Genomic DNA, 26,195 nt, shown 5'->3' on the forward strand with positions numbered 1-26,195 from the left:
ATTTGCAGCCTTTCAGCCACTGCTATAATGTCGCAAACTAATTGTTACTTTGCTGGTATTATTCTAATTTGTTCTATATGGCACCTCTGTAACTCTAGGTTTATACCACCAGATGGCGCCATTAATCAGTAGACGTCACTAAAATAAGCATCCCAAACGCAGAGTTTAGCTCCAACCCTGAAAAAAAAACTCACCTGCCTGTAGCCCTAGTAATTCTGAAGACATTGATTAGCTTGTTCAGGTGTGTTTGAGTAGGGCTGGAGCTAAACTCTGCAGAACAGCAGCACTCCAGGACCGATGTTGCCTACCCCTGGTATAGGTGATCCACGGCTCGTTGGTCTAGGGCAGGGGTTCCCAAACTCGTTCCTGGAGTCTCCCCAACACTGCACATTTTTCATGTCTCCATTTATCAATCACACCTGATTCAACTCATCAGCTCATTAGTAGCAACTCCAAGACCTGAAATGGGTGTCAGACAAAGGAGACATGCAAAATGTGCAGTGTTGGGGAGGCTCCAGGAACGTGTCTGGGAACCCTTGGTCTAGGGGTATGACTTTCGTTTAGGCTGTGAGAAGTCTCGGGTTCAAATCCCGGAGTCTTTTTTTTTTGCATGACCTTGTATTAACCACATAAAGAGAAATACTGCAATAATTCATACAATACTGTACACCACAAAAGAGTGTTGAAGTGTACTGATACATAAAACTATCTATCTAGCTATCCGTCCATCCTTAAACTGATAAGATTCAATCTTTTAAAGTATATATTTATTATTAATATCATACTTGCACTTGTGAATAAGAAAACGACTTTATGTAATCTTAAAACTGGTTGTAGACTGTACAATCTCATTGCATAATCTAATAATCTGAACACTTAACATCAAACCAATAGTGAAATAAAGACAACAGAAGACATTTTTAATTTAATACTGTAATATATACTCTTTATAAAAAGACATTTGTGACATAAAAATGAAAACACGATATAAGCTAAAAATATTTCACACTGGTACAAGTCAAGAGGGAATATGCATATTTGCACTTTATGCACAACATCTTCATTCTGTTTTGGAGCGCACCACATTTATATAGTCATAGATGGTGTTTTAATACAGTGTTAGATCTACTACCTCTCCTTAGGCTTCACATACTTAGAGCATGACTGTTTCTATGTTTCTAATAGACAAAGCTACATATGAGCCAAACACACGTGTGGAATGATCTCCAGTCACCTGTGTTCAAAAAAAAAAAAATAAAAATCTACCAAAACGGCATAATCAAGGCTGGGTAAATTGATTTCACATGCATGTTTGGCATTTCATCATTGTGAGCCACACAACAGCACAAGTCTGATGAAAAGAAGCATCATCCAAACACTTTGAGCTCGAGTTGGATGGAACTAATCAGCGATCACACTTACTTATTCCAGTTAGAACATACTTCGCTTTCAGACCTCCTTGTCTAACTCATGCAGGCTGGAACTGTGACTAAATGACTAAACCTAATGTGATGAAAAGCACACCGCAATCTCTGACACTGAATGCGTAAAGCTTGTACTTTTCGTAACAATTTACAAAATCGATTTACCTATGAAGCGATAACATAAAATAAGGCAGATAAGAGTCGTAGCTAACATCTGAGATGAAAACACGTTCTTAAACAGCATGAATCGTAGGTGAAAATAAAAAAGGTGCTTGTGTGGTATCAAAGTGTTTGACAATCGTAGTGTGCATCGTACACACTCTCGTCCTAGGCGCGTGTGGTTCTAGCTCAGCAGTATAACAGTCAGCTGTCAGAGTTAGCATATAAAACCATAGCTTAGTCTTGCTGGGCCAGTGTTGGAAGGGTAACAAGGCGGACGTCAGGGGACAGACAGGAGACTGCAGAAGTAGCGCCGCAGGTAACCGTACACTGGCCTTTTGCCGCTAACCTCCTTTTGCAAAGCTGGCACGGGAGATAATCTCCTCACCGCATTATGTCATGCAGCCCCGGAGGATTACAGACACGCCTGTGAGATGTGGCTTCGCAAAGTCCTCTATGGAAGGCCAAAATGGCCAAAAACACATGAATTTTTCCACAATCAACAATACACGTATTTAACCTGTTGTTGACGTGTTAAAATTCATGTTTTTGGCCCTTTTGGTCTTTCATAGTCCACAAGCATTTACGCGAGCGTCCCTGCAGGTGCTCAGACCGGGCCTGGCCTGTCACTATTAGGGGTTTAACATGGCTCAAGAACAGCACAGTGATTTGAAAAGGCAGTTGTTAAGCTTTGGACTATACTAATAGCTAGGTACATTCGCAAAGTAACATGACCTGGAGTAACAACCCTCTTGAATTGTGCTCAAGGTGGGATACACCATACCAAAGAGGCCTGGGTCAAGTTTCCGTGGCCTTTTAAGGCCCGAGTCAGGTTTTTGATGGTTCCAAATATAAAAAATTGCAAATTCAGTGGACTCAAACAAGCCATTGTCTTCCTAAACAGAACAAGTGATCTGGATTAAAATATGGATAATTCTCAAAAGGTTGTGGTTAACCCTTGCGCCCTGAACTCTGATTTCTATGTTCTGCTAATTCAGATTTAAAGGGACAATTTACTCAAAAATAAAAAATACAAGCAGGTGACTGTCGACACGCTTTTTGTTTTTCAAAGTACATTTTCTGTTGTAATCAACAGTGTGCAATAGCTGAAGCTTGTCAATGGAGCTTAAGTTATATTTAACCCAGAACATTCCTTTAAGGCAAAGCTTGATTATAACTCCAAACTTAACTAATTCTTATGCTGGTTAAGCACAGCAATCAAGTATAATTTATTGAAGTGCAAGTCTGCTGCCCCTTGCGGTTAGTCCCTCCTCGCTGACATGGAGAGGTCATGTATGAAAGACCGGGTTACATTATTTGGCCGAGGATGTGTCACCTCACATGGTCATTACTGTCATCGCCACTGCACTAATCCCATCATTACACAGGGAATCCCCAGGAAGAGTTCAAAAGAGGACAAAAAATGAAACGGTGAACTGTAGGAGGAAGGCAAATGGGTAACAGTTGTTGCGGTAAGCTCAGGATGAAGAGGATCACCTGCTTTCAGCTTAAGAGTGCAAAATGTTCAGTTAGGAAATAACATAATACATATCATTCGTCATCAAGTAACTTTTAGCAATGCAAGTCCCCGCAGACACACCACTCAAAACGACCGTCCCGATCCGTTCAGTTTATGGGGGGGGTCTAGTGTCATGTCCTGAATGATAAAAAAAAAATCTTGATTTCAATGAAAGTTCATGAATATCACCACAGAGACTGTAAAAAAAAAAAAAAAAAAAAACACAGGCACCCTTGTCAAAACCAAAGGACAGGGTGTCTGGGATGTTGAACTTATCCCATTATTATTCCCGAACGTTTCCATGCTAATCCCAGAGCAGTGGGTCATGCCTGTGGGTTGCGTCAGCTTATTGTGAAAATAACTGGAAATTATCACTTTAAAAAAAGTATCCAGTTTCTCAGTTACTTTTATTTTTGTGTGTGTTGTTTGTTAGGATCAGGAGGGGGTCATAAGGCCACCATGGTGCAGGGGTGTTTGATTTTGCAGGGCAAGACGCCCCTGTTGAGCTGGTAGAACTCTACCAGATGGATCAGGTCTGTGAACTTGGTAGAGCCATCATCAAGGCTAAAAAAGACCTGGCCGTCCTCCTCAAACTGCCAGAGAGAGAAAGTTTAAATGTTTAAATCATAAACTCTCCTGTCAAGGAGACAATCTTACAAACAAAAACATACAGCATTTTATATAAATAATATAAAAATGGTAAATTTGGTAATATTTTCTTAAATTTATTATATTATATATTATTTATACATTATATTATATAGCATTTTACATAAATAATATACAAATGATACAATTAAGAATGTATTTACTAATTTAAGTAAACATAGGCCTAATACCATAATTAACAAAAAAACGTTTTATATTAATATTTCCTTTAATAAATCAAGCCTCATTTTCAGCTACAAAAATGTTTTATACACTGCGAATGCACTAACATGCACAATATAAATTTATTTACATATAAATATTGTATAATATATATATATATATATATATATATATATATATATATATATATATATATATATATATATATATATATATACATACATACATACATACATACATACATATAAAATTTGTTTTCACAACTTTTTTTATAATTTTAAAGTATTTTTTAATCTAAATAAATCTACATCTAAATTCTCATGTACCTTCTCTATCACTGACTGTAATCACTGTAAATTACACCTTTTATAAGTATAAGGTAACAACAACAAAAAAATCAGTTTGCCCTGCTCTTTATATACTTGAATAAGCATTAATACATGTTTATACGTGTTTATTAGGGACTCACAGGTAAAATCTGGAAGTGTTTAATCTTCTGATGATGGCACAGCGTGAGAACAAATGCTTTTGGGTTGCTCTGGCTGTCTCTCAACAAGAATAACCTGCAAGACATAAGACTGATTAATATCACTGCCCACTTATAAAACAGCAATTCATATTGCCTATAAATGTGGAAAGCGTCATACCCATCAACTTGGCCCTGCTGCATAATCATCCTGTGGGACTCCTCTCTCATAATGCGGCCATGGAACCATAACTGTGTCCTGTGGATCACTGAGGACACAAAACTATTGTTACTAAATATTGTTATTTCTATTAAAGTACCACTTAAATCAACTGGTGTTGAAGATGCTGAAGAACTAAGTAAATGTCTTGACACTCACCTGAGCTTAATGGCGAGGGATGTAGAGGACTGGGGCTTCCCAAAACATTCATTCTCGGACTCCGCTTCTGTACAGAGATTTTAAACATTGTTATAAATGCATAAAATTATAAACCCTAATTCATTGCCTGAGTATACATGTATCTAACTACTCACCCTCCAAGTGTGTCCCTCTTCCATGGCAGCGCTCTGAGCCTCCACAGGGTTGTCAATCACACGACCGGTCCTTCCTGAGAAATCCATGGCCACCAGTGAATTCTCAGACACACTCCGCTACAGTAAAAACAATATTACACCTGATCAGTTTTTTATTACATAAGCATTCATTTATGTGTAGAAATAACTCTTACAGGTTGTCCTTAAAAACAACCTGCTATGATCAGCATTAAACCTCTCTAATTAAACCACTATAGCCTTATTATATACCTTCTAAGTGAATCCCTACAGCAAACCCTGTGTTGATACGTTTCCCCTGCATGAAATTCCCAATGCAAATCGGCATAAAGGAATCTATAGCCGCACATTTCATTAGCATGCTGTTAATGAATCAGTTACTACAGCATTCTGTTATGTTCAGATTAAGTGAGCTCTCAGCAAGAGCGTTCCTCAAGAGCACACGGGGTGCATGTAATACCAGGTGAACTCACAGAAGCATGAAAGCAGCATATTTAAACCATCAAGTGCACTAGAGAATCAGCACTGAGTAACATATTAATGTGTTTCTTACCACAGGTGTGGTGAAGTTTGATACGGCAATCTTTCTCTGGTGTGGGCTCTTGTAGTTCTGATATAGGAGAATTCCAAACTGGGAAAAAAAAGTGTTTGTCTGGATTAACAAGAATGGACAAGAGTGTGTGTGTGGGAGATATCTGAGGGACAACTTGTTCACAACAAATGTCTAGTAATTAAATATGAAAATCTAGAATGTTCATTAACAATAATAATTTTATACAGTATTATAATAAGATTTCTAGAAAAAATAAAAATAAATAAATGACCAAAAATGAAAAATTTTAATTTGGTGCATGCTGAATAATAAGCTTGGGAGGAAATAATCCAGCAAATGGCTCACTTATAGCTGTCTAGTACACTGCTGTTCAAAGGTCTCAAGTCAGTAAGATTTAAATAAGTAAATACATTATTTGGCCAGGATGCATTACATTGTCCGAAACTGACAATAAAGACATTTATAATATTACAAAAAAAAAAAAAACTCGACTTCAAATAAATTTCAAATAAACAAATTTCTTCATCACAGAATCCTGAAAAAAAGCTGTATCTTGATGAAAATATTAAGCAGCACAACTATTTTAAATAATGATAATAATAATGAGAAAGGAACACGAACTAAGAATTTTAGAATGATTTCTGAAGGATTGTGTGGCACTGAAGACTGGACTAATGGCCGCTGAAAATTCAGCATTACCATTAGAGGAATAAATTACATTTTAAAACATTAACACATAAGATGGTTCTTTTAAATTGTAATAATATTCCATAATTGTTCTGTTTTTACTGTATACCTTGAGCAGTCTGAAAGCAGTCATCCAGCACGTTCGGCTCTGCTCGTCCTCGGCACACAGCATCTTCAACTCCTTCAGTTCTGTCCTGCCCTTACTGGGCTGTCAATCAAGCAAGATATCTACTGTCAAATCAAGGCACTCAAGTTAATAAGGACTAGCATGCACTGTACCAGGTTAGGCATGGGTAGTTATTTAAAGGGGAAAATCATTGATTTTGAAATTGTGCCAGCCATGACTCCTGATGTCAATGCCAAAGATTTAGTTCATTTACTGACCGTCATCCTGCTCACCTTAATGCAGAATTGGTAGTCTGTGGGTGCATTGTGCATCTTTCTGCCCGTCGTCACAGTGAATATATTGCTCTCCTCTAAGTCCGACAGCAACTGCAGGTGCCTTGGCTCCTAAACAACCCAGGTAAAAATTCATCACAATACAACTCCCAAAGACAGACCTACATAGTGACGGCTACGAACAGTGAAAACAGGCATCCTGAAATCCTTCATTTGCCATTATTCTAAATTAGTTTGATGCATTTGTATTGTGCTTTACAAATCTCAATCAAACTGCAATTGGGTTATTTTGATTAGGTAAAAAAGAACAAAAAAAACCTAAATACAGCTAACAAACACAAAAACACGTTAACAAAAAAAAAAAAAAAACATGATTTTTGGAAATTTTTAAAAACAGATGAAGAGTTAATTTGCTAAAACATAACTCTATTAAGGCCTTTTCACGCTGAACGTGAAAATTCGGCACAAATGTTTAGTGCGATGACGCTCTTGAATCAAAACAATCGATCCCTATGGGGTTATAGATAGTTTGTGTTTCTGGTGTAGAACCAAACTTTATTTATCTTAATTTAATGCTGTAAATTGAGCGGCGGACCTTATACGAGATACCTATCTGAGGAAAAATGCATCGCTGGTCGGCGCCACCTAGTGTGCAGGTGTGAATTAGCAGAAGGCAAACAATCAGTTCGTGCTCGATGTGAAGGCACCATTCGTCTGCATTTCGCCTCGCTTTTTCACATCAAGCTCAATGTGAAACGCCCTTAAATATGAATAAATAATAATAATGAAAATTTTAATTAAGCTCCTTGTAACATTACAATAACAAATATTTATTTGAAATTATCTTTAAAAATGAATCCCAGGCTTTGAATGTGTACTTTAACTTTTGGACTGCACTGTATGTATTTGCAAGCAAGTTTAGGAATAATAGATGCATAACAGCCATCTATAGTTGTAAAAACACTGATATGCTCACAAATACATGTAAAATTCAAAGACTTGAATTAATATTCGGTGCCCCTCTCCCCTCCATCCTGGACATTTTCCTTACACCATGCTCCAGCAAAACCAACAGCATCGTGAAGGACTCCACCCATCCCTCCCACAGTCTCTTCCAGCTCCTACCATCAGGAAGACGGTACCGGAGCATCAGAGCCCGCTCCGCCAGACTGCTCAACAGCTTTTTCCCCCAGGCTGTGAGAGCCCTGAACTCAAACCACCCCGCCCCCCTCTGAAACCCCATGCAAACCCCTACCTGCTGAAACATGATTTTTATCTTCTATTTTTTAGTTTGTATAGGGTAAATACTTATATATAGTATACTTATAGTGAAATCTGTCAGTAGGTTAGTTGTGTATAGGTTTATAGTGTTTTTTTACTTCATTGTTGTACGTCTGTATTTATGTAACACCGTGGTCCTGCGAGGCACGACATTTCGTTCCACTGTATGTCCCCACATGTAGCGTAATGACAATAAAGCTCTACTTGTGTATTCTATTAAAAAGAAGCTTGCCTTTGACATTCCTTTAGTAGAGCAGTACAATCCAGAACGGCGCAAGAACATGTAGAGCTTTTTCCAGGACTTGCGGCCCGTTTCTTTCATATAAAGGAAGCCCTGGATCTCCGGACAGCTGCTGGAATTCAAGAAATTCTGTACAGGAGGGGAAAAAAAGCTGAGGACCATCTGGAAAATGAGTTCTTCAAACCCGAATATCTTTCATGCTTCAATAACGTGGCCTCTTTGCTATCACAAGACATGAGTATGCATTTCAAAAGCTGTTTGAATCCACTAAAATGCTCATTCAGCTGCAAAAGTGTGACGCACAGGTTCATAATGTGGGCTAATCCAGATTTTGCTGTGTCACAGATCCAGTTGCATCTCTTCCTCACCTGTAAGAGCTGTGACTGTGGGATAGAGCCATTCGTTTCCTGACACCACGCTACCATCTGCTCCGGAAAGAAGTTCTGTGAGAGGTAGATAAAGGATGAGAGGTAAGAAAAGACTGTCTACATTAAACATATGCCAGCAGTTCACAAGAAACGTAATGGAACAACCAGTGCGTGTATGAACTAGGGTTTGAATGATTAGTAAGGAAGCCATATAGAATTACTCTCTTTTTAGGATCACCTGAACAAGATCAGATGTCTTTCTTAGTAGGCACTTACATAAGATGATTGTTGCTAGCCTGAGCACAAAAGAAAGGAACAAACTGAATGTATTATAAAGGTTTGAACATGCAAATTTTTAAAAAGTTTAAAAGAGAATTCTATTCTCCCTGTAAAATATTTATAATTACTACCGTTTATACAAATTACATGATGGAAATTATAGTTCGTAACAATCTATTGGATTAAACATGTTAGGTGATCTATTCGGACTACATTTTGATTACTTTTAGATTACTTTTGATATATTCCATTCTTTATCAACATCATGAAGTGTAAACATTACATTATTCCAGGGTTTCCCAAACTGGGGTTTATGAATGAGCTTGAAGACTATGAATGAAGAATTTCAAAATATATAAAATAGAATAGAATTTTGAAAAGGAAAATTTAATAGACAATAAAAAAGAATCCAATTATGAATAAATTACTGCCTTTGTGTCAATAATACTATGAAATCATGTAATGAAAACAATGTAAATGTAATTATGACATTTTAAATTGCAATATAATCTAATTACAAGTATTTAATTTTGGAGTTTGATTACATATCCAGATTACATGTAATCAGTTCCTACCCAGCACTGTGTTTGTGTGGTCCTGGTAAAGCACATGTTATTGGGACAAAATGTCCCCACAAAGATAACAATAACCAAAATCCTTGTCCTTATGGGGGACATTTTTTGGTCCCCATGAGGAAACAAGCTTATAAATCATACAGAATTAAGTTTGTTTTTTTTTTTTTATCTAAAAATGCTGAAACTTATACGTGTAGGTTTTGTTTAGGGCAGTGGTTCTCAAATCTGTCCTGGAGTACCCCCAGCCCTTCACATTTTGTATGTCTCCCTCACCTATCACACCTGATTCAACTCATCAGTTCATAAGTGGAGACTGCAAGGCATGAAGTGGGTGTGTCAGATATAGGGAGACATACAACATGTGCAGTGCTGGGGGTACTTCATGGAGAGGTTTGAGAACCACTGGTTTAGGGCGAAAGAAAATACAGTTTGTACAGTATAAAAACCATTCCGCCTATATGAGAGAGAGAAATTACCAAAACTCATTGGACATGATTATAACAACATCAGAAATAACAGAGCACATTAATAAATCTCAAATTAAAGAAGGCATGCAAACAAGACAACATCAGTTATGAAATGCTCAAACTCAGCAACCCTTACATAATTCAAGCTCTGGCAAAATTATTCAATCTTATCTTATGCTCAGAAAAAGGTAGGCTACTAACAAAACTGTGGCAACAAAGATGGAAACATTATTCATGTATTTAAAAATTGTATTTCCATCTCTGTTGCAACAGTTTTGAACGTGTCTAAAATGATAGTACCCTTATGTACAAGTCATTGGTGTTTGGTGATGAGTTTTTGGCTCAATGTCTGCATTTAAAGTCACACCAGAGGTGTTCAGCTGGGATCAGGACTTGGCTTTCTGCAGACCAGTCAACTTGTTCCACACTGACTGAATCAATCATGTCTTTTTGAACCGTGTCTTATACACAGAGGCACTGTCATGTTAGAATAGAAAAGGGTCCTGATCAAACTGTTGCTATAAAATCAGAAGCACACAATTCTGTAGAATATCATTATATGCTTTAACATTAAGATTTGTACTCCTAGAAATTACTAAAGTAGTCAAACATTAGAAGGGGTGACCCAATACTTTTGGCAATATAGTGCATGTATATGTATATACATCTCAGTGGCGTTCTGTCCATATAAGCTGCGAATGCTCTGCATAACCAGGCCATTTGTGAGAACAAGTTCACAAGATAATTAATATAAACATGATTAGAAGTTGATATGGTCATTTGAAATGTAACAAAGTTAAAGAGTTAGGAATAAGAACATAAAATTATTCATTTTCTTTAAATCTACCAGTTGCGGTTGCTTCCTGGCGGTAGCTTTCTGGTCTCCGCTCTATTGCTATGACTCTTTAGGATTGTAGCGTGTTCTCATTGGTTTGCTCGCATGCGGCTGATTTAATGTCCACGAAGCACTCGCCCAAGCAGAAAAATGCGCCGTTACTGCCAGATCTCGACTGCTGAATATTGTGTTTGATGCAAAACCAACTCGACTAAATCACAAGATAAAAATGCTATAACTGTATATTTTTATGTTTTCAAGCAAAGAAAATTTTAAAAGTCCACTGAAAACATATATTTTTACATTTTTGGTCATAGACAACATATGTTGAAGATATACGTTACTGTCAACATGCCTAACTGGTAAATAATAATAAAAAAAAAAAGTTTATAAAAAAATGGGCTATAAAATTTTTTGAAAATAAACATCAGTAAAAAAAGAAGCATAAATCTTGTGAACATTTTGAACATTAAGATGTTATTGTTCCCTTTGTTTTGCATATGCTCGTGTTGCTTACAGTTAAAGTCCTTCTATGATTTGAATGTTTGCAAGGTTGCAACGTTACTTGGTAATAATTTAAAGATATTATTATATTATTTTGGTATTTTTGCATGGTCTGTTACTGGAGTAGTGTCACCCGGGTTGGAGTTTTAGCTCGTATTCACTGGGAATAAAAAAATAAATAAATCACTCAGCAGATACAGAGACATATAGACTGAGGAATCCCCCCATCTCCCCACCCTCTGAATATTATGCATCATACCGTAACTACGTGTAAACATTCTTTGGTGGCTTTTACTTGGAAAACCTTCTTTTTTCCCCCTAGCATTTGAATAACAATGGATAATCCTGAGATGATAGAAAAAGGGTTGGAAATTAATTTAATTTACAAATAAGGTATTGGAAATGTGCATACTTTTAAATCAACACCTGCCACGGTGTTACCCTCTTTGAGTGTGTCCTAGAAGCCGATTGGGGGGAGGGGTGGGTGGTGGGGGTTAAATCTTAATCTTATATATCTGGTATGGTAGCTGTACCTTTTATAGTTTGCAGAACATTACAATTTAAAATTGCTCTTTAAAGCATTAAAATAACTAAATTAAAAGTATTAAAAATAATAATTAAAATTAAAAGTTAAAATCACTGAATTAAAAATGAAAATAAAGAAAATGACTTTTAACTGCTATAAGAAACACACATTAACTCATTTGAGCTTAGTTATTAGTACTGTACCAGCTTACATTTGATATACCCATTACAATAGTCCCTTTACAGTTACTGCTACCATAAAAATACACTTATATGCAGGTTTAAAATTCCACAAAAGACATTTAAATGTGCAACAACAAATATTTTAGCAAAATGTATATTTGAATCAGAATTATTGCCCTCCCATTCGATTGCGCTCTGTCTGTTTAGACAGTTTTTTTTTCCTGTCTGTCAGTGCATAACATGTCAAACATCTCAAATGCACTAAACAGCACAGATATATTCGCTGTTTGCCATGGTGGATCGATCTGATCCATGATCGACATTAAGGGCTGCTTAAGAATAAGCGTGCACAAATTAGAGAGATTGTGTGCCGATGCACCGAGTGAATCGGGTGCCCTCCATAAAATATTGGAGCAGTAAAACTGTTCCAATACTTAAGCTCACATCAGATAGAGGGATGAAACTCTAAAAGTGCTGAACTTCTTAGCTAGCTAAAACATCTGGTAAAACATCTGTGTTGAATCACCCAATAATAAAATGTGACATTCTGTAGTTTTGTCTCATATTCATCTTTTAATCATATTTGTAAATGTCTTGACTCCACAGCCAACAGAGCAATTTTGTCTTTACTGTTCCAATACTTTTGGAGGGCACTGTATATACATATTGAGCCGTGGCTCTTATAAGTGGAGTTACAGGAACATGGTAATAAGAAATATGTATAAAAGTAATAAGAAATATGTATGAATTTGCACCCACACACACACACACACACACAGAAACTCATCTAAAGCTAATTTAGGTGAGTTGCACTAAGCACTTGCCAAAGCCACGGATTACCAAGAGCAGGTTAAGTGCTCTGTCAAACAGACTTGGACTAACTGGCCCAAAGATGCCTCAAGCGCTGACACACACTGTACATACCGTACTAAAGCACAGGCTCAAATAAGATTAGGCTTTTGCATGAACATTTTTTTCCAAGCGTACAAAAAGTCCATGGCTTACAGAGCAGGATAAAATGTTTCAGTGTTCACACCATAAGACGCTTACACGACACAGGTTCAAATATGCTTATCAAAATGCCATCAGTTAAAAGGTGTTGAGTACTGGCTTATAAGAAAAAAGCAGGTTACTTGCTTAGTGAGGTGGAACATGTACAAGCTGTGCTAGAATGGCTGGAAATGGATTAACAAGGAGGTTTTTCTCACATGCAGAACACAGGAATGTGGGAACTTCACTTTTTTTTTAATATATTTACATATTTAGGGGATTTATAGCTTGCAGGTCATGAATCAAGTGTTCTTACCAAGATTTTCGAGGATAATCAGACTTTAATTTCAAAGGATTTAAGCTTGAAGTGGTGGTCTTGAGAGGCAAGGAAACACATGGGTGGGCTGAAGGAGAATGGTTGCTCTCTGTGACAACTCACCAGTGGGTTTCTGAAGAACTCGTACTTGGCGTAGTTCTTCCTGAAGAGAAACTTGCTCTCTGGAGACATGCAGGCCTGCACAGGAACAACCAGTTCATGATCTTCTAGGCACCTCTCTGTATTCAAACACAGATGACATCAAATTGGTATTAGTTACTGGCAAAGTGGACGTTACTGCTTTTAATAGATTTTCACAAGATCGTAACACACTTTGTATCAGTGTTATATGGGATGTGTTGTGACCTCTGAAGCAGGAGTATATTAAAAAGTCTGTCAAGGGGACATTTTTATTTATTTATTTTTTGCTAAATACTAAGCAACAGTAGTTAAAGGATGTTTAAAAAAAGCAATTTAAGTTAATGTCTTTAGTAAATTTAAGCATTGTATTTAATACATGTATAATCTCTTCAAAAAATGATGTGTATACACACTGTATACATATTAAAACATTAAATTAGTCTATCTGTCTATCAAAATGCTTATAATAAATTACTTGCATTTTATATATATATACACACACACACATACATATATACATACATACATACATACATATATACATATATGCATATATACATATATGCAAGTAATTTATTATAAGCATTTGATTTCTGCATATATGTATATGCGTGTGTGTGTGTAAATAAGGTTTAATTATTCATGCTCTAATACTTGTTTTAATAATCCAAATATCTCAGAAATACACCGTAATCTGTTGAACATTTAAATGTAATATTTACATTCATGCATTCGGCAAAAGCTTTTATTCAAAATGTCTTAGTGAATTCAAGCTATATATTTTTCTCATTATGCATGTTACCTGGGAATTAAACCCATGAACTTAGTGTTGCTAAAGGCATGCTCTACCAGTTAAACAGCAGGATCAGACATGTTGAAAATCGTCAAATGTTATATTTCAATATCCAGCACTACGTGATGCCCTAGAATGAGAAAACAAGCCAAATTAACCGTACACTGTAATGTCTGTGCTTCTTAAGAATAGCAGTACTCTTATGTCAAAGACAATAAGGCACTGGCTCAAACCCCATCTAATGTATCTGTTGTGTATCTGATCCCTCATCCTCGAATTCACTCCTCCGAGAAGAGCACAAGAGAATGAGAGAGAGCATGACTCTGTGTATGAAAGAGAAAGCGAGGGAAAGCAAGAGGAATTGCAGAGGGATGAGGTCATGTATTTAGCTTGATTGCACCGAGGGCTGTTGGCAGCAAAGTCAGCAGAGTCTCTCTGCTAATGGCTTACGTAAGAGCAACGTTTCTAGAAGGTTTCCGTAACGTTGACGTCCTACCATCTCCAGAAACGATGAGGGGAACAAATCCAACTACACCACATAATACTCATGTTATGACATCATACCATGTGATGAGCACAATCAGCGTCTATGCAAAAGTCACAACTTTCCTCGATGCCGTTAAAGTGGACGAATTAAAATAAAGAGATGATTGTGTCAGCCCAAATTATTTCAGCAGCTCGATAGAGGGCTGTTAACACCCTACAAGAGCAATGACTGCATCTCTAAAGGTCAGGCAGAGTTAAATCTGTTTAGTATGATTTAGACAAGGGTTAATCTGTAATCTGCCTGAGAAATAGGCAGCCACACGTGTCCTCATTGATTGCCTGTGAGATTAAGCTCTAGTTCTTCGCAAACCTCATCTTTTCTATGGTCATTTCCTCAAAACTGTCTGCATTGAGAGCGCTTTTTCTTTCCTTCGGGTTATACGTTCTACAAGCGGCTGTGCATGCAAAATGTACAGCCGTGCATGATGTATAAAGTCGTTTTTGAGAGCTGAAGTGTTAATAGGAGAACAAATATGTGTGTGTACTTCAGACTCGGATTCTGGGCTTGCTGAAAGGTGATTTCCTGTTACACGAAGTGTGGTGCACTTGGAACCCAGTGTCCCTGGACAGAACAGCCTGTCCTCTTAGACTGGGTGTGTGCCGCATGCACAAGTCATATGGACTCAGAAAACGAATGTATACGTATGTTGGCTTACCCAGACCAAGCAGGGAATGATGCTCCACTAGAGACCAGCAGTTGTCATCCAGGCAGTGGTTCTTGTAGACCAGGAACTGACACACATCTCTGGCCGTCATGTCAGCGGGGACTTCCACAACTTTTCCCACACCATCCTCACTGAAAACCTTGATGATCTGTTGAAGACACACACAGAATGTCAATTACAGATGCGCACGTTGCTTAATATGACCTAAAGGCGATGTTCTCAACCAGTCTAATTTGTCGACACTATTACAGACACACTTTCACATAATGCTTCAACTGGGATAATTACACAGCTTGTGGTTGGACAACTTAGCCTTGTAACTTTCCTAAGTGAACCGTCTAAACCAACGTATGTGCATCATATACAAAGTTTTCAGTTATTAAAGAATAAAAATGATGCTTGATTGGGGGGGGGGGGGACTTTTTTTCCACTTCTTTTTCAAGTTTTTGTCATTGCAAAACATGCATATCTCTGTTTATGTGGTCTTTAGCTCAATCCACATGGACTCTTATCGGGTTTAGATGGAGCCCGGTGCTCATAAGCATGACTGACTTGAACACACACGCACAAGAGGATATTCTCCATTAAGAGGCAGAATTCACGTGAATGCCAAAGACAAGGGACCAGGTAAAGAGAGAGGAAAAGAAAAAGGCAGAAATACTTCCAGTAAACGTGCACACAAAACAAGAAATTATATAAATGTATTTACATGTGCAAGTGCACAACTAGACATATGCATTCATGCACAAAAGCAAACATTTGCCGCTTTAATTATTATAGACACTTTTTTTAAAACTACAAGCACAGAAGAAGCTAACAGTATTGTGCAATTTATGCACAAAGATGATCTGCATGACTAAATTTTAAATGTTTTAGACTGGCATTTGCAAGGTTTGTAGGGTTTTCTTGGAAAAAGTAGTTACAGTCAGTCTTACCTCTACTGCCTGATACAAGCAACAGTCCGGTGAACACGATGGCATTTTCACTCTGAGACAACCTCCACACACTCACACGGCGAGAGAGAGTGAGTGAGTTAGAGAGAGAGAGGGGGGGAGGGAAAGAGGGAGGAGAGAAGGGGAGGAGGAAAGAAAGCAAGAGGATGAGAGGAGAATGGGCAGAGGGTTGAGATGAGACCAAGAGAGTTGCTGAAACAAGAGAGGGAGAGAGAGAGAAAAGAAGGGAGAGAGACTCAGCCGACAAGCAGCTTGTGTCTTACAATACTCCAGTGGATTAAGCTGCAAGAACGAGACTGAGAGATGACTAGGGCTTTAATTTGTCAATAAAATTCATAGAATAGGTTTCCCTTCATTCCAAATATAACTGTTATTCTTCTATGGAACAAAAGAGATACATGGGAAAGGATTGCCTCAAAGAAAATGAATGGGGACTGAGGCTGTCTTGCAGTTGAATCTTAAACAAATATAGTTGACGTCAATGATGGCAAACATCCTAGATAATGTGACTGTGTTGATAACTGTATTTAACATGAAATGTCATTTACACATGAAATGTTTTCTACCAACCCTATAACTGCTTTACAATGAATGAAATACAAACACTAAAATAAATAAATAAATAAATAAATAAATATATATAGGGGGAAGTGGTGTGTGTGGCCAAGTATGGTGACCCATACTCGGAATTTAACCCATCCAAGTGTACACACAGTAGTGAACACACACCCTGAGAAGTGGGCAGCCGGGGAGCAGTTGGGGGTTCGATGCCTTGTGTCTCACCTCAGTTATGGTATTGAGGGTGGAGAGAGTGTTGGCTATTCACTCGCCCACCTACAATCCCTGCTGGACCCGAGACTCGAACCCACAACCTTCGGGTTACAAGTCCAACTCTCTATCCACTAGGCCACAACACAACACAACACAACGCCCTCCATAAGTATTGGAACAGTGAAGACAAAATTGCTCTGTTGGCTGTGGAGTCAAGACATTTGCAAATATGATTAAAAGATGAATATGAGACAAAACTACAGAATGTCACATTTTATTAGCCGTTTCAACACATACATGTTTTACCAAATAAAAAGAACAGCACTTTTAGAGTTCATCCCACTCATTGATGTGAGCATAAGTATTGGGACAGTTGAACATAAGGCAGATATAAAAGATTAAAAGCTATTATTTAGTTGCAGATCCCTTGCGCACAATCACAGCAGTGAGTCTGTGACCCATAGACATCACCAGACTCTTGGTCTCATCCTTTGAAATACTTTTCCCAGCCTTTAATGCAGCCAATTCCAATTGTTGCTTGTTTTGGGGAGTTTCTGCCTTTACTCTCCTCTTCAGCTGGTGAAATTCATGTTCAATCAGATTTAAATCTGGAGATTGACTTGGGCAGTCTAAGACTTTCCATTTCTTTGCCCTTATAAATTCCTTGACTGAACTGGCAGGGTGTTTTGGGTCATTGTCCTGCAATATGAAGCACTTCTCAATGAATCTGGTGGTATTTTCTTGAATATTGGTAGGCAAGATGGTTTTGTACCCTTCCAAATTCATTCTGCTACTGTCATCATACATTAAGTCATCAGTAAAGTTGAGAGGGCCTGTTTCAGAGGCATTGCTAATCCTTTTGATCATTTAAAAAAAAATAAAAATCTAGGCTTTCATTGGAGAATAAGAATTTAAAATGGGGGGAAATATCATTATGAAATAAATGTTTTGTTTTTTTCCTCAAATACATGTTGGACACAATTAATGGTACCCCTAGAAATTCTTATGAGTAAAATATATCTGAAATATATTCCCATTCATATTCACAATTTTGAGCATGCCAGCATGATCATGAACATGAAATTATCCATCCATGGCTTCCTGTTTCAAAGAAATATAAATAGGAGGGAAAACAAAGGCCAAATTCCAAATTAATCACCAATCACAATGAGAAAAACCAAAGAATATATTTCTGACGTGCAGCAAAAGATAATTGAGCTTCACAAATTAGAAAGTGGCTTTAAGAAAAGAGCTAGAGCAGTGAAAATTCTTATTTCCACCATCAGGGCAATATTTAAGAATTTCCAATCAACATAAAATGTTATGAATCTGCCTGGAAGAGGACATGTGTCTATATCATCCTAATGCACGGGGAGGAGGAGAGTTTGAGTGGCCAAAGACTCTTCAAGGATCACAGCTGGAAAATTGGAGTTTTGGGGTCAGAAAACCTTTAAAACAAAACAAAAAATGATCAAACAGCACTAACATCACATGTTGTTTGGGAGGGCTTCAAGGAAGAAAAAAAAATATCAAGAAAAGAAAATGCTTTCACCATAAACAAAAAAACAATCTCCAGCATATTCAGTTATCAGACACGACTGGAACTTCAAATGGGACTGGCTTCTATGGTCAGATTAACTAAAAATTTAGCTTTTTAGCAGCAAACACTCAAGATGGGTTTGGTGAACACAGGGATAATAAGTACCCCATGTGTACAATGAAATATACTGCTGCATTTTTAATGTAGTGGGCCTATATTTCTGCTGGAGGTCCTGGACATCTTGTTTAGACACATGGCATCATGGATTCTATGAAATACCAACAGATAAAAAAATCAATAAGTGACTGACTCTGTTAGAAATCTTATAATGAGCCATGTTTGGATCTTCCAACCGTACAATAATCCAAAACCAAACCTTAAAACAACACAAAAATGGGTCACTGGGCACATAACCAAGCTTCTGCTATGGCCATTTTAGTTCCCTGACCTGAGCCCTGTAGAAAATGATTGGTGTGAACTGATGAGGAGAAGCACCGTCGTGGAGCTATGAATCTGGAGGATCTGAAGAGATTCTGGATGAAGGAAAGGTCTCTGACCTCTTGTCAGGTGTTCTCTAACCTCATCAGGCATTATAGGAGAAAACTATACTATTTTTGGCAAATGGAGGTTTCAAAAAGTATTGAATAAAAGGGTATCGTTAATTGTGTCCAATGTGTATTAGAGAAAAACATTTATTTCATAATGATATTTCCCCCATTTTAAATTCTTATTCTCCAATGAAAATACAGCCTTCTTTGATCATATTTACCAAGGGTACCAAAAATTCTGACCACATGTGGATGTAATTGTTTTACTTTATTTATTTTAGTTTTTAAAGTGCAACAAAAATCTAAAATGTATTGTTCCATTAAAAAGTAAATTAAATGAAAACTATAAAGTAAAATAAACAACTAGTACATTACAGTTATTATATATCAGGCTTTCAGAAACTCACATTACCAACCATTAATAACAATTCTTCCCCTCTCTCTTCCCTTACCTTCCATCATCTCTCCCTTTGTCTCTTCCTCTCTCTTTTCCACAACCTGGCTCTCTCTTTCTCCCCCACATCAAACTTTGCCTTGGCTTCTGTCAAAGTTTCAAATTCTCTCTGGTTCTCAGAAAGCCTTGAGACAGAGCCCCACATCCAGCTCTCATGACACACACAGAGTGAGATTTTGTTCTCATTCTTTTTTTCACTCCCATTTCCCCGCTGAAGTTCGGCTTTGAACTCCACAGCCAAAGAAAACCGTTCCCTCTCTTTTTCTCAAAACTCAGCATATCACAACTGGAGAGTGTTTATTAAACACACAACAGAGGCCAAATCCCAGCGAAATTCCTCCTCCCACAACAGTTCCTCAGTAAAACTAGTGATTTTCTTTCTCATACTCCACATTCTCAATACCTTACCATTTCTCACTATTTGAAGTAGTATGTACATGTTCATTTAAACCGTGGTAAAGAATAGAACACACCATTCTATCCTCTCAGACAGAAGAGAACAGTATCATGTAATCTGACTCGACACCATGAAGAAAAGGATGTTGGGGGTTGAGTTATTGGCAAGACCATTTTAGCAGTGGAAGCTGTTTGCAGAGCATTGTTTCATTGCTTATTCTTAGTTATACATGTACCATTCTACTGCTGCAAATGCTATTTTCTACAAGCTTTACGATGTAAGAGCGTTTACCCAATGTTGTTCAAATGCATCCTCACAATTGTGTGGCTACAAGCAAACGTTTGCTCTGCACTGCTCCATCCCACCTCTGTGGGTCACATGGGAGAATCTTTAAATGTTAAATAAAGGTTTTGCAAACATTGAGAGTCACCTGGCAACAAAGTGTTTGTTTGGAGTTAATAGAGGGCTGTTCAAGCATTGTTTGTATAACGAGGGAAGAGGTAATCCAAAAATAGAACAGAGGTCACAGTATATGGCCAGTACTTCTGATACATTAAATTCTATGATTATATATGCACAGATATAGAGAAAGTTATAGACAGAAATACAGTTAGATATAGAGAAATATAGAGAAGTGAAGTTGGATGGTTAGACAGACAGATACACAGATATAGTTAAATATAGTTAGACAACAAGGAATATGTTAGTTAGACATGTATACGTTTAGAAACGTGTATAATTATATAGTTACAGAGGTGGATAGTTAAATGATACCTAGACCAGTATACAACACTGGCAAAAATAGATAATACTGTACTTATATACCTGTCTATGTAAATACATAGATAAAAATGTTATTGTAAGATACAGTTAGGCCAGCATGCATGCGTACATGCATACATAGATACAGCACAGACAGAAATAGAAATAAAGATAGCAAGACAGACAGATAGTGACAAAGACAAAAAGATGGAGAGCAAGACAGACAGACAGGTAGATAGTAAGACAGACAGAAATATAAGATAGCAAGACAGACAGATCGATAGATAGATAGCAAGACAGACATAGATAGTAAGACCAGTAGATAGATAGTAAGAAATACAGACAGTTAGACAGTAAAAGAGGAAGACAGCTAGAAAGTTATAACGGCAGACAAAGAGACAGTAAGACACACAAATAGAAATTGTAAGTGCAATACAAAGCTGTGTCGTAATCAAACTTATGTGCATCTAAAAACTGCAGTATGTGTGTGTGTGTGTGTGAGTGAGAGAGAGAGAGAGAGAGAGAGAGAGAGCGAGAGAGAGAGAGTGAGAGAGTGAGAGAAAACAGATTATGCTCACAAGCACATGCATACATGAGCATATGTGGGTGAGAAACAAATTCAACTGAAACACTCAAACACAAACACTCTTAAGCAAGACTGTCCTCCACAGTGAAAGATCAAAGACATTGAAAACAAGAAGCTCTCACAACTGAATAAGAGACTGAATTACCGGAACTGGTCCATCTAACTTAAAACAGCCATCCATTTAAATGGAAATAATGTTTAAGTAATGTAAAACTCAGGATGATAAAACCCTGTCTAAGATAAGAGTAAATTAGAAAAGTACATGAGACTATTAGAAACCTGTGGCTGTCTGGAAATATGGCCTGGCAAGTTCACTTGTAAACAGTCCTGTGTGCTGCGATCACTCACCTGACTCTTATTACCTAACTTGACAGAACAAATTCGATTTTAACCCCACACAGGCCTGATGCATATATGCATGTACACTCATTAGGCATTATTACCACCCGCAGTTTACTGAACTCTTTGTGACCCTGCCTTTCAGTGGCATCACAAACATACTGTAAAAATCCACATTCACACACAGAGGCAAAAAATATAACCTGCCCTGACATACATACACACACACGCCTTTGTTTAGAGATCTCAGGGGATAAACGTCAGTGACAGCTTTGGAAGTTTCAGGTTTCATGTAGAGGAGCCAGTTTGTGTGTGAGATACAGAGAGAGAGACACATGTTTGACGTGTTTGACAGTTTATCAGCAAGTGGAAACAACCCCTGAATTAATTTAGGATAACAATAGAGATGAACAGGATACATGATGACACAAGATATATATATATATATATATATATATATATAAAAAAGTAGAGTGCAACCATCCCCATTAACGCAGGTAATTATTAAGTAATTAAGTTTAACAGCGTTAAACATATTTAATGCAATTAACGCAGGGGCAGAGCTAGGGTTGGCCACCTCACTCAGAACTACTGCTTCGGTCTCTTTTTCCTTGACAAGAATTTCATTTCTTTAGATACAGAACGCTTTTACAACCACATCAATCGGGAGATTTTTCAGACGCACATTCCAGCTTCGCCTCAGCACCAGGTGTTAGTCAAATGTACAGATGACAAGGAGCTTCAGTAGAACATCAGTGAAGTGCGGTCAGATGCTGTCAGGTCATGTGTCTGTAAAAATTAATTTTCCAGTCCTGCTATACTGTGCTCATAGCGCATGCCCTTCAAAGGCTCGCACAAATATAGCCTGTATCATTTCATATTAAAGCGCAAATGAAACTACGAGCATGCATGTCAGATCCGTGTCACGTTCAGCAGCGGCAGCTCTTAAAGTAATAGCAGCCAAATAACCTAAAAACCGATCTGCTGTGCTGTTCAAAGAACATTAAAAAAGAGGAAATAAATCACTTTTTTAGCTTTGAGGATTCATCTATATTTAATTTAAAATGTAATATTTGATAACTTTATTCAATTTATGTATATTTCCTACTTGCTGAAGGGCACAGGTAAATATGACATATCAAAACTTTTTCTGTTAGTAAACACTGTGGCATTTTCTGTGGGCGGAGCTTAGCCGGAGGCAGAAAGATTCCACTGACCACTTCACAAACGCTAGCTATGAAGTTTGTTAGTTTGTTTTTTAACAATAACTGGAGAAATTCCAATTTTACCTGCATATGTAAGGTCACTCACAGTTCAGGAACGCGATTGTTCTTTGAAAAGGTTAACTTTAACGGACGAAACCAGATTGGCCGACCCGCACACGCTTTTACTCAAAGGATGGACGATCTGACAGGATTCCCTTCAGTTGAGCGACTCACATATAACGTGTATAGTTAAGACAAACTTACCGTGTCTATCTAGTCATGAAGATGTATATATAGCCCATTTCGATTTCAATAGGCAACTATTTTTACAGCTAACGTTACATTATTATTCCAGCCACAATTAATCACAACAATGTATATACAATTACAAATGATTAAGCATAAAAATCGTCAGATTGCTGTTTTACACATATGCACACAGACATTATTTCATGCACGACATAGTGGTGAGATGCATAAGACATCTTTAGACGTGCCCATAACAACAAAAGACAAACTTTTATCAATACTTTAACCTTTTCTGATAAGAAGAGTGCGCTGCAAACGTGAGCATTTTTGACGATCGTTTCTGTCCAGTCCACTCGTTTTATCGCGTTTAATCACAGCTTTTGTCTGGCAGAGGCAGCAGGTATGCGATCAAATTTCAAATTGAAGCCTCTACTACATCGATTCTGGCACCCAACACCACAACAAGATGATATTTTAAGCTCATGTAGCCGAATCTGTGCTGTTTTGAATTGGCCGCCTCCAGTTTTCCCTTTGTTTTGCCTCCAGCTTACACGGTGACGTAACTGTGACGTCGGCCATAAAAGGGGCTATATAATGTAAACATAATGGGTTTGTGAAAATTGTTTTAAGTTTACTTAAATTAGAAGTTGTTATTTTTTAAAGTCTAAATGTTAAAATAGATGGCTCTCAATTATATTGTATACATGTACATATACAATTTTAAAATACACACAAATTTAAATTCAGAATCAGCATAAAATGATTGAAACCCAGCATAATCCCACATATTTTTTCCCATGATCCTCAGTGTCCATCTCACTCCACAAACAATATCAAGCTCCAGCAATCATCATGAGTCGATGCATTGTTTCTCCTGAAATGTAATTTTCCAATTAACTGACATCAAAAGGACCAGATATAAAGATACAACTAAAAAAGAATGAGGAATCAAGAGGGACAAGGGTAGTTTGAGTAGAGGATTATTTTCTGATGCTGATGTTTTCAGTAATGTTGGCTCATGTCATCTCTCAGGGGCTTGTGTTGCAGTCAGCTGACTGGCCAGTGTGTAAGAGTGTGTGTGTGTGTATTTTGCAGTGTGTCCTAAGGCTCTGGCACACAAACCGAAGCAAACTGGTGTTGAGTGTACACTAGGGTGGAGACAGGATCCACACGCACAGACATATTCAACTCTGCTGCGACGGTGTCTCATTTCACAGCACAAACCTTTAATGGGTCATCTGGGAGGAGATTTTTGGCAAAGGATCTGCTAAATGGGGCATTTGAATTTGTTTAACTGTGTGAACTAAGAATACAATGTGGTTCTCACACAGAGCATGACTCAGGAGGCAGGTAAACAAATAGGTGGATTGTCAGTGGTGTGATGGGTCTAAAAAGTGTAGCACAACTTATATATATATATATATATATATATACACACACACACACACACACACACACACACACAGGGATTGAAATTAACTTTCACTCACCAGCCAATTTGGCTACTAAATTTTTAAGTTACGGGCCATTCATAACTTCTACTAGCCAAAAAAACAACAAAAAAACAACAGAAATAAACCAACAGCTTGAGGCCGTCTACACTGGAAGTGACAAAGCAACCGTTGCAAATAATTGTGTCAGTACTAGGGGTGTGCAATACTAACAAAAAATAATCTCAACATTGTCTGGAATTTTATCGATAAAGATAATTAGATGATTTTTTGCTGAGTGTGTTATTGTGCTGGTATCTTAATGACTGCCGTGGACAGCTGGCTCCTAAAGTTTTCGATATTCTTCATATTCCGTGTGGTCAGTTCACAGGAGTGACAGAAATTAATATTTTCCAATAAGTTTAAATTGATTGATTTTTTACCTTTTATGGGCATTTTTACCTTTATAAAACCTTTTCTCTCTAAAAGTGTGCATAATCTTTTGGGTCAAATTCTTACATTTAATCAGTCAATTATAATAATAATACATTTAGGCTGTTCCTAAACAAATGAAATCACTATCAATAAAATTCATCTTTACAGAAGATGCATCTGAAGTGGCATTTAGATGCATTTACACATGTTAATGTAGAAATGTATAAATAATGTTTTGATATGTTAAACATGAACTGTCGAATACTGATATAATACACACATATATACATAAAATACAAAATAACGCTATCACTGTGTACATATAAATAGGACTGCCTCTTTAGCATCTGACTTTAATGAAATTTAAATTTAGAAAAGGGTGTCTAAATAAATAAAATTAAACTTCTCATGGCCTGACAATGCCACATTCACAAACAGTCAATTTAACGGATTTCTGTTCCAGTTACTTTCTGCTGACTCACTGGGATTTTAGGCATCACACCCAGTAAAGCTCCTTCATGACGTTTACCATTGTTAAAAATGCTACATAAATACATGAAAATTAAACTGTGACACCTTTGCTACTTAAAGTCTTACCTTAAACACAAATGCGACTGACCCTGCCTAAAATACTAAACAACTGTGTGTGTCAGGTAAACAAGAATTAGAAAAATAGGTGGTGTTTCAATTGAAATTTGTTCTAGAAGTTCTCATATAGAAACTACGGCACACACCCATGTATTCATATGTAAGTCACATGGTAAATTCTGTGGAGCAAACTTCTTAGACATCCTTCTCATCTTGGAAGAGTTTTGGATGGATGCAAAATGGGACAACGCAAACAAGCCGAACACAAGACAAACGGTTTGTGCAAACAAGCAAGGAAACCAGATGCCTAACATACAACCCAAACAATCAGCCATTGCATATGTACAGTAATATGTCAGCGACAAATTAAGGATTGTATAATATCGTACACTCTTTACACGCACAACGAGAGAGCCATTTGAAGAGAACAAGAAAGATGACAGAAATTTGATTTTTCCAATCAGGCAAAGCATTCATGGAAAATTGTGTCAGCTGACCGCAACACCCTGAAGACAAGACTGACTAAAAAAAAAAAAAAAAAAAGGTGTAGTCCCATGCTGCTTGAAGCAGTTGTCAGCTTAAAGCAAAACTAGTTTGAGGGCATCTAAGCTTGTCTGAACTGTAGTTTAAAGAGTAAGT

At 37.4% G+C, this 26,195-nt stretch overlaps 1 protein-coding gene across 2 annotated transcripts in view; it reads right to left on the reverse strand.

The window, feature by feature from the left end:
• Window positions 1-917: 917 nt before the first annotated feature.
• Window positions 918-26,195, reverse strand: part of LOC306885522 (growth factor receptor-bound protein 10-like) — a 71,704-nt gene continuing 46,426 nt past the window's right edge. For both annotated transcript variants that reach the window (XM_079442098.1, XM_079442097.1), the window contains exons 6-17: window positions 15,291-15,447; window positions 13,278-13,393; window positions 8,481-8,555; window positions 8,104-8,241; window positions 6,591-6,701; window positions 6,301-6,399; window positions 5,505-5,582; window positions 4,934-5,050; window positions 4,779-4,845; window positions 4,581-4,668; window positions 4,403-4,496; window positions 918-3,695 (exon numbers count right to left, since the gene is read on the reverse strand). In XM_079442098.1, the coding sequence (XP_079298224.1) occupies window positions 3,549-3,695; window positions 4,403-4,496; window positions 4,581-4,668; window positions 4,779-4,845; window positions 4,934-5,050; window positions 5,505-5,582; window positions 6,301-6,399; window positions 6,591-6,701; window positions 8,104-8,241; window positions 8,481-8,555; window positions 13,278-13,393; window positions 15,291-15,447 (1,287 nt within the window). In that variant the 3' untranslated portion in view covers window positions 918-3,548. The remainder of the gene's footprint in view (window positions 3,696-4,402; window positions 4,497-4,580; window positions 4,669-4,778; window positions 4,846-4,933; window positions 5,051-5,504; window positions 5,583-6,300; window positions 6,400-6,590; window positions 6,702-8,103; window positions 8,242-8,480; window positions 8,556-13,277; window positions 13,394-15,290; window positions 15,448-26,195) is intronic.

The sequence above is a fragment of the Barbus barbus genome, assembly GCF_936440315.1.
Source record: "Barbus barbus genome assembly, chromosome: 19".
NCBI classification, from domain to species: Eukaryota; Metazoa; Chordata; class Actinopteri; order Cypriniformes; family Cyprinidae; genus Barbus; species Barbus barbus.